Source organism: Carassius auratus, unplaced genomic scaffold (assembly GCF_003368295.1).
Source record: "Carassius auratus strain Wakin unplaced genomic scaffold, ASM336829v1 scaf_tig00215416, whole genome shotgun sequence".
Classification (NCBI taxonomy): Eukaryota; Metazoa; Chordata; class Actinopteri; order Cypriniformes; family Cyprinidae; genus Carassius; species Carassius auratus.
In genome coordinates, this window is record NW_020528079.1 from 899569 (window position 1) to 909822 (window position 10254).

At 36.2% G+C, this 10254-nt stretch overlaps 1 protein-coding gene across 4 annotated transcripts; it reads left to right on the top strand.

Moving 5' to 3' along the window:
• Positions 1-5795: 5795 nt before the first annotated feature.
• Positions 5796-9090, top strand: LOC113094754 (cytochrome c oxidase subunit 4 isoform 2, mitochondrial-like). 4 transcript variants are annotated; one of them, XM_026260407.1, is made up of 5 exons: positions 5796-6013; positions 7412-7511; positions 7781-7948; positions 8517-8648; positions 8732-9090. In XM_026260407.1, exons 1-5 carry the CDS (start codon positions 5807-5809, stop codon positions 8863-8865), a joined length of 741 nt encoding a protein of 246 aa, XP_026116192.1. In that variant the 5' UTR covers positions 5796-5806; the 3' UTR covers positions 8866-9090. The 4 variants fall into 4 exon arrangements, with proteins under 4 accessions (XP_026116192.1, XP_026116195.1, XP_026116193.1 ...); XM_026260410.1 differs by having other exon boundaries at positions 5877-5895; XM_026260408.1 differs by having other exon boundaries at positions 5902-6061.
• Positions 9091-10254: the final 1164 nt, after the last annotated feature.

Here is a 10254-nt window from a genome sequence, read left to right on the forward strand (position 1 = left end):
TTCTTAGAATAATCTTATTTCCTGCAGCTCAAATATGCTAGCAACATCAAAATCAATAATTGCTTTTATCAAATACAAAGATGAATGTTCAGTTACAAAAAATCCTGTTCATTTTCCAAAATGATGAATCAGTTATTTGTTTACGTGAGACTTGCTGTGACCTGATGATTGAATCAGTGAGATGTTAATTGTTGCATTCAGTTCAGATCTGTCAAAAACATTGCTATCTTACATTTGCTTATCTTTGTAAGATTTCGTAACATGTGAATACATTTTTAGAAAACCAGTAAGCATGAAGGTTCACCCCTGAACTTGCCCCAAAAATAACCGTCAATGGATAATAAACAGATTGAAAGCATACAAATGAACTTAACGAATAAGAAGCCAATTTGCTTAAATGTAAAATAGTTACGAATTACCATGGGATCGCCAGATATTAAGTAAAGGTAGTAAAAGAAAAACATCTGTTTACTCGTGTTTGGCAGTGAAAACTTGTTGGACTAGCAAATGATGCATTTTAATGCTTAAAAGATGAGATATTTTTATCAAGTCACCTTTATTTATATGGTACGTCATACAATGCAGATTGTGTCAAAGCAGTTTTACAGTGTTAAACAGGAAAAACTTGTGCTGATAATGCAAGAGGACAATAGAAAACAACCGGTTTATTAGTTAAAGTCAGTTCATTGTTGATTCAGTTGTCTCGTCATCCAGCTCAGCTCAGTTCTCTTCTGTGCAGCCAAGTCAATAATATTGCCAGAAATTGTGCATATCTCAGATATATCTCCTCTCGCCTTTATGGAATGTTTTAGTACACAGTACATCAGGATTATAAGATGATGAGGAAATGATTTGAATAAATATGCATGAATGAAATCTCTTTGGTATAATGTTGAACGTGTTGTCTATGTTCACGGTGGTTGTTTAGGGGGGAGGGGCACTGATGTTACACCCTGAAGCCTTAACCTCATTTGCCTCATTACGTCTCGTGCCAACAGATAATATGGAAAACTCTGTGCAAGGTAGCTGAGCCTGATAATCCTGTCACGAAGATAACACTGAAAGCTATTATTATCTCCAAAGGTTTGGCACTGCCAGTTCGAATAGAGAAAAACAAACAGTGAGAAGCTCTAATTGGTGTGTAATGCAGGTCAGTGTCCCATCATCCATCAGGACCATCATGGAGTGCATCATATGACATCCCATTCACTACTCGGAAGCATAACCTCATTGAACAAGAAGCAGCAGAGGAGGAGAAGGTCCAGATCAAACACAAAGCTGTAACCACACATGAAACGGGCGACAGAAAGAGCAGCCACTTTTAATGAAATGCAGTGGGAGAATGACCCATTTACCCAGCATGCCCCGGGGGTCTGAAAGGAAAAGACTGTGTTATGATGCCAGTATGCAAAGTAGGTTGGATGTGAATGGAAGAAGGAAAGGAAAAGTGAGAGAGGTGGCACAGTAAACCAGGACACTGGCACAAGAAGGTCTAGGTCAAAGCTGGCTTTATGTTATCTGCCCTTGGCCATAGGTTTGAGGACAGGGCTTCATAGGTTCACCCACATATTTATGGCCATACATGGGTTGGTGTAAAGAGAGTGAATAATACATTATCTCTGAAGTAGTGCTGTTGCACATTTTGGCATGCGAAGGCATTTCCCCACAAGGCTGAATGAACCACAAACAGACAGAAAGCAATAAAGCATCTCTTTAAATTTAACTTCTGTGACAAAAATAAAAAGTTACATACAAAGTACACACACACACACACACATAAATCAAATTATTACAAATTATTGTTTTAAAATGTACAAACTTATCTGTAAACTGTAAATTAATGTCAAGTGCAAATGCAAAGCTTCAGTTTAAATTTGTACATGCAATTTATTTTGTTCTTTTGAAACACTTATGTTAATATGTTGTTGTTCAGATTTATTTGTTTAAAATGATTTTTTTAGACAAAATCCCATTCCCCTGCTTTTACCTAAAAAATTTTTTATTCTAAAACAAACAACAACAACAACTAAATATAAAAAAATTCTTGACTAAACATCTCAACAATTAAAAAATAACAGACACTTTGTACGTTAAGAGGACCACATGTCCCCACAAGTAATATTTGACCTTTTTGGGTTATTTTTTAGTGCCATGTGGAAACAAGCTTATAATTCATACCGAATTAAGTTTTGTTTTATCAAAAGAGCAGTTTATCAAAACGCAGACAATTTAGTTTGAGGGGCTATAGGTTTAGGGTTAAGCGATAGAAAATGCAGTTTATACAGTATAAAAACCATTTCACAAGTTGCTGCACATCCAATCCTGATGGTTAACCCAAAGCTCAGTTTGAGATCCGAGTTCAACCTCCCCATTGCAGTACTACATAGATAATAACAGAACACATAAAACATGGAAAACCAAGTTGTGTATTTGTGTGTGTGTGCATATGTGTGTGTTTCTTGAATACTCATTAGATGTAGGAAATAACTGACATGCATATGTGCTTGCAGTGAAGTGGGCATCTCATGGTCTGCAGATAAACTATTAGTGAGCTGCATATGTTTGGATGTGGATGAATGGCATTGGGGACCAGACTTCAAGTTAACGGTCAAAGAGGTCATTATGCTTCATTCTTCACCTCTGGCTTTTTGTTGCTTTGTGAAGGGGCAAGACAATGCAAGACGCCAGGGATGGGGAGGGAGAAGACAAATGGCATATGAGTTTCCTCTAGAGAGCAAAAAATGCAAAATCTGAGCATATAACAGGACTGAGCTGGAGGAAGGGGGCTTGGAGATAACAATGGGTTTAACGACAGAAGCAGGGGGTTGTGTACACTCAGTATAAGCTGTGTTTGGTTGGGGGTGGGCAGGGACACGTGCCACTCTTGGAGGGAGGGGACAGGATGGAATGGAACACAGCCAGTGGTGCATGATCCGGCCCTCTGCTTTGTTCCGCCAGCTGTTGGTGTCATAGTCAACACCTGAGGATCAGTGGACCCCAAGGGGACAGTCACCACCTAAATACTCACTTACACAGTTCTCTGCTATAGGGGTAGATTGATGTTGAAATAAAGAGGCTTTCAACTTAAAAAAGATCAGACATAAATGTTTTATTGAAGCTGCCCTACAGAAGATGTTTGGGACAAAATGAATACAATTCCTTTATTGAGCTACTGATTTCTGAAGGATCCTGTGACACTGAAAATTCAGCTTTGCTATCACAGGAATAAATAACAGTTTAAAATACATTCAAAAAGTTATTTTAAACTGTATTAATAATAGTATTGCATATTATTACTTTTTAACTGTATTTTTGCAGCTCTGGTGAGAATAAGAGACTTTCAAAAACATTAAAAAGTGTAAATTATTCCAAAACTTTGGTCGCGAGTGTACAAACAAAAATAAATTATTATTCATTATTATTTATTGGGCATGTAACTTGTAATTTTATATTTCTAGCACAGCTGCCGATAGTGATGCTGAAGATGCTGAAGTGAAGATTTAAAACTGATAATTTATCTAGCATGAAAATAAAATTATATTAGAAATTTCAGAAGACAGGTCACAAGAAATGAACTTTGTTAGCAGATGGTTGTGTAAAACAAGAACTTTTTTTCAAACAAGATCACGATGTAATAACAGAGAAAACAAAGCATCATCTGGAGTTTTTTTACTTCACTAAATAATTACACGAATGTAGCATTTACTGTAGGCTCATAGGTTTTCATGCTGTTCGGCATAATAAACTATAAAAGTTGATAAATGACTGAAATTTTTTTATTATTATTGTTAAATGGAAAGAAAGAGAATAGATTAGGACTTGGTTAGTGGCAATTTTATACACAAAAAAAGATAAAAAGTAAAATAACATTTTCTATCAAGTGAAGGTATAATATAGAGTTTGCAGTCATAAAACCAAGAGTGTTCAGCCATGAATTCCCTCAGGAATTTCCAATGGGTGTTTAGAGCAGCAGTTTTGACTTACGAGTGAAATAAGATCTGTTAACATTACTTGAAGAGACTTTAACATTTTACTGTAACATAAATTAGACAGATATACCACAAGTTAAAAGTAGTTTGTTTGTTAAAAATGTAAGATGCTAAATAACTACCAGAAGGATGTTAGTTTACTTGCCTGAAAAATCATCCCTTTTATTGCAACTCATAGCATCGGTAGGCCTATAACACATGTGACACTGCGTAATTTATGTTATAGAACAATATGTATCTTAAAGTAGTTCACCACAGACCTTTATTTACTCGTGAATAACTATATTTAAAACCCAGAATGTATTCTAGATGACATTTGGTGAATTAGACTTTGGCCTACAGATTGAACAGTTCAACTGAGGTACAGTTTGTGATGTTGTCAAGTCTTTGAATTCACATCACAAACAAATCCTGGTTTGTTTTAGACCCATGCGGTCTTTGAAGACATGTTCGGTCAGAGCTGCAGTTGATACCGTGTGAGGCTTACTGCTGCCATCTAGAGGCTTCTGATGCTTTTCACATGAGTAGAGTTCTTACTGTTGTCAAAAAAAACTTTATGTGCGGTTCTCTTTAATTTATTCACTGATACACCTCCTGTGAGTTTGTTTCGATCTTTAAGTCCTCTTGAGGCCTGGTTTACAGTTTACTTGTTACACCTTTAGTTGGAGTTGCATCCAAAGACTGTCTCAATTTGTCCTGCATTTTTATTTATTTTTTGTTGGTGTGAGGAAAAAATGTGAAAGTAACAGTCCATATTCAAGGTTTTGACATCAACACACGTAGCCCTGTTTCAGCATGACTGAATGGCAGATGAAAACAGATCAAATTCAGGTCTATACTACACAAATACTTATGGTAAAAGATATGCATTGAGCAGGTCATTTAGGTAAAATACAACTTACTGTAGTGTAATATTCTTAAATCTGAAAGGGATAGTTCACCCTAACATATACCCTAAAATATATTGCAAAATATACAATGAGGTGTAAAGACACAAAACAATTGGTCTGTGCAAGAAACTGAACAGTATTTATATCGGTATTTACCTTTGATTCACTGCAATGTCTGAACTGTCCTGAGCTTCATTCACGTCTTCTTCTTCTGCCAGCGCGTAATGTCTTCTTCTTGTTTTATGGCAGATCACAAACTTATAAAGGCATTAACCACCACTTATCTCTCAAATGGACCACTGACATTCTACATTCTCAGTTAGAAGTGTCAAGATGCAGAGAAGATGCAGTGCACTCAGCACAGTGCAGACATCGCAGTGAATCAGAGGTAAACAACAATATAAATACTGTTCAGTTTCTTGCACAGACCGATCTTTACATGTCTTTACACATCAGTGTCACATCACATCATATTTTGTTCAACAGCATGTGAAAGATGATTTTGATATAGATTAACTTGTATTTAACATTCTTTCGAGGCATTGAGATATGAATTAATTCAGATGTGTGGCATCAAAAATGTTCAATAATAACTTGTTGACACCTGCAGTTGTTAATCAGAAATTCTCACTTTTCCAAAACACTAATTGGTTACAGTAAAGCAGAGAGAACTGAGGATTTGAAGAAATCAACTTTAAGAAAACAGTTTAACCGTGTATGATTGACTGATCTTTCTTTAGATATATCTGACACTGGAATATTTGACAGCAGGCTTGTCCTTATTTGATCCTGACCTGGCTGAGCAGTGAAACATATTCCCACATGCAGACTCACTATAAAACTTCTGAGGCAGACTTTAGCTCAGGTTACATTGGGCTAAACCGATCAGGACTAGACATAAGCCGGATAACACCCCCCATCTCTCAGATGTTTACTTGCACAGTCTCTCCCACCAGATCTCTCTCTCTCTCTCTCTCTCTCTCCTTCCATTCTCCACCCACCCGAGTGTTTTCACGGTCAGTCAGTGTCAACAGCCCAAGCAGGGACATACGCATAAAACTGTGCACTTTTTTTCCCCCCTGTATTTTCTTATTTGTGATTTTGTCATCCTTATCGTCTTGTCTCAGGAAAACTGTGAGTACGATGAGGGAACTTTCTAGAAGCAGCAGGGGGAGAAAGATAGTAAGCATGGACTGAAAAACGGAAAGAATGTGCATACAGTATGTGCTCAATGCAATTTAAAAAAATACTTTAAATAGTTCAAAAGATGCAAAAAATTCTACAGCAAGAGAAAGAGCTACAGAGTATTCTTTAAGCTTTGATAGAAATTGATGAGTAGGCCAGCATTCAACAACATCGCAACACTGATAAGCATACAAGAGTTTAATGCATTTACATAATGACTTCTTTGCTTTTACTGGCTGTTGTTGTAGATGATCATTCTATCCGTATTTTTCCAGTAGAAACTCTTCTTCAAATAATGTTAATTTTAAAAAATAACAGCGTAAAGAACTATAGTCACATAAAAATATGTTGTAGAGCAAAATACAGCAGATAATTGACTTTTATAAACCATTTGGTAATTTGTTGAAAGTTAAGAGTCTATAGGGGTCATTGTGAACTATTGGTTTGGACTTCTGCAAGTTTCCATTTTAATTATTTTGTCTCTCTGTCGCTGCACATAGAGGGTGCAAAAAGGTTTTAGCTTTTCACAGATTAATAAAAAATGTTGTATGACAGCAAGTGTCCATTTGCTTTCTGAAAATTTATTAAATAAATTATAATTTTAACGCGTTTTTGTTCAACAAAACCCAAAATTTCCCAGAACTGTGCATCATAAACTCAGAATGTTTATTTTTTAAACCATGGATGGTGGAGATTTACTGTAAAATGCAGTGCCTCCAAAGCTCTCTCAAGCACCACCAGCTGTTCGTTTTCAGGCAGTATGTCAGATGGCCTAAAAACGCTCTGGTGGACACACGTTATTTGTTCATATATTGTCAAGCCTGTTTGTCCATACGAACGCGGGTATTTTAAAAACCTTATCTTTTTCTATGTGGTTAAGTGTCTCGTATGCATTTATGCAATATAACTTGCCAAACCAAAGGATTCCACACCATTTAGATACGTAGTTTGCGTAATTCATAGGCGGGGATTATGCTAATTGTGATTGAGCGTGTGCGCGCGCCCTATTTAAGAACGATTGGAATTCATTAACATTCACATTTAATCAAATCTGACTTTTACGAACTACGAAGTTTTTGTGAACCCGGAGGAGGATTTTCGTGAAGGTTTGTTTTACGCGTAAATTAATCAGAATTTACTTGCATATTGACGAATGTTTCAGAGATGAGGCCCATTAAAAGGATGACGTCCAGGTTGTCTTAAGAACATACCAGGTTCTATGCAGATCACATAAAAGTTAAAAATGTAGTTACACAACTATGTGCGTTATCTTCAACCTCAATCTGACAGGTGTTGTGGTCTTTCTGAGAGGTTTTGAACGTGTTTTCATTTTCTTTTGTGGACCAGATGCTCCACGTGACAGCAGGACGTATAGCGGGGCTTTTGTCCAGACGCGGAGGGGCTGCATTCAGCTCCAGCAGCAGCAGGATGGCCAGTCATGGGCATGGTAATGTTAAATGTTCCTTAAAAGAACAAAATAAAATGAGACATTATAATATATATATATATATATATATATATATATATATATATATATATATATATATATATATATATATATATATATATATATATATATATATATATATATATTATAAAACTATGATGATCAATGAGTGGGCATTACATCAGTGTCATATTTATTTATCAGTCCTTGTTTTCCTGCATTATTTTTTCCCTCATTAATCAATTGATCATTTCCTCCGGTTCCCAAAGTTGGGGTGACAGAACAGGCTGATATGTCTGTACCCCTGTACTGTGACCGACTGGACACTCCTCTGCCTGATAGACCATACAAGGACACCCTCAGTGCTGCAGACGAGAGCCTGAAGCAGAAGGAGAAAGGTCCCTGGAACAGCCTCTCTAAAGAAGAGAAACTTACCTGTTAGTACTGCTCCTGTGTATTTTATTCAGAATTCTTTATACTCAACATATAGAGTCCAAATTCAATGAGTAGTCAAATGTAAGCATTATGGCACTTTGATATTCTAGTGCTTGAAAGTTGACATTTATTTTCAGCAGATATTTACATTTAAAATCTACACTCTCTTATGAGAAAATAGACATAAAATACTGACTTCTCGTATTGCACGAAAAGGTGTGTCCACATTAATGTCCAGTTAAGTGCTCTCTAAATTAAGGCTCTCCTCTTTAAAGCACCTACCTCTCAGTAGCATTAACAAGTACTGGTAAATCATGGTACGTGACATGGCTACATGTACCATTGTTTATTGTATAAGATCCAAAAATGAATTCTTATTTGGCCAACTTAAAAACAAATAAATACAAATTCAAAAGAACAAGCCCTGACATGTCCTTACCCAACAACTGGCCATTTGATGGAGGTTTTTATGAACAATAATTTTATCTGATAGGGCAAATAACAAGACAAAATCATGGGGAATCACTAAAATATTTTGCCATTTTTATCCACTGTGATCCTCAATGTCAGTGTACAGGATGATGTTCAATGAGACATATGCTGAGATGAAGAAACCAACTGGTGAGTGGAAGACTGTGTGGGGCGGCATCTTTTTCTTCATTGGGTTAACTGGCCTGGTTGTTCTCTGGCAAACGCATTATGGTAAGGGATCATCTTCTGGTTTTTAATTCTGTGATTTATGAAGTCTGAATTACAGTAAGTTACAGTCAATCTTTTGTGCTCAGTGTATCCCCCTCAACCTCCAACTTTTGAGGACGAATGGCAGGCTATGCAGGTGAAGAGGATGCTGGACATGCGGGTGAACCCTGTGGAGGGTTTCTCAGCCAAATGGGACTATGAGAAGGGCCAGTGGAAATAGATGAAAAGAAATGCAGCTGAGTGCGACACGTTAAAGCCTTGCTACTTACTGGGTTTTCCCCTTTGTCAGTCTTCATGCATCACTATGCAGTTCTTATATGCAACATTTGAATATTATCCAATGGGCAACCTCATAAAATTTGAGCAAGGGAGAAAACGTCCAAAACACTGAATGAATTGCAAGTGTTTCCTCTTGGCTGACAGAAGTAAAACTTGAAAGAAAACACATCTTGTGTATCTTCGTATTCATTCAACAAAAGAAACCAACATAATAACCACAAGAGTAGATGTCTTGTGAATTGAAATGGGTTTTATTTAATTTAAACAATATCAGACATTTAAAAAAAAAAAGTCCCAAGACATAAAACAGTTAATTGAGGGGTGAAGCGGTTTAAATAAACCCAAAACCTTAAAAAAATAGTTTAACTTTTGTTCTATTGTTTAGGTTAATTTGTCTAAATACAAACACAATAAGAAACAAATACATTTCAAAAGAAATTATAATGGATTTTAAGGCCATAGGAAGGAACAATATGCGTTTTACACCAAATATCATAAATAATATTTTAAAATCCTCAGATGCTTTAAATATTTTCACTAAGCTATGATGAGCTAGTCTATTTGTCATTTAAGTTAACTAGTTTACATAGTGTAGTGGCAATGCTGGTACATTTCACTCTTAAGCATACGGTCACACACACACAAACTCTGCAACATGACAGACAGACTGACAAAGCATGCAAGCAGCAAATTTCGTAACACGGAATGTATTCTGTGAAATCAGTGTCTACAGAGCAGCAAAAAGTGTGTGAGGCTGATGATACACGAGGCAACTTTCTAAATTATGTTGCCATTAAAGGGCAGCCAGGAGAGACACAGGCCCCTCGACCGATTTAAAGTATCCAGCTAGAAATTTGTTGTCCATTTTCAATGGGAAGTGCCCAAGCAACAATGCTCAAAAAGTTACCTGTGTATTGTCAACCTAAATGTTGGCAAATTTAATTTAATGACTCACCAACTATAATTTTTACATCACTGTTAAACACTTCACTCCCAATTTTGCAGTTTAAAAGAGCCCATTTATTCTTTTCAAACTTAAAGTCAACATAAAGCTTAATTTCAACCCATTTTACTTAATGTTATGTAGGCCTACTGAGAAAAAAAAACTTATTGCCGTTTGTTTTTATTATATTAACAGCATTAAATCATTTTGTAAACTATTGGCAGAATGCCAAAAAGGTTGTATTTAAGAAAAGAGAAAGCGAAGCACGTCATTATACAAAATTGAAGATTACAAAACGATTTCCCTGTTTGGAAGTATACAGACTGAAAATGGGTTACTATTTTGATGTTGACTAAGACAAAACACTGGGAATTGCATGTAATAGTT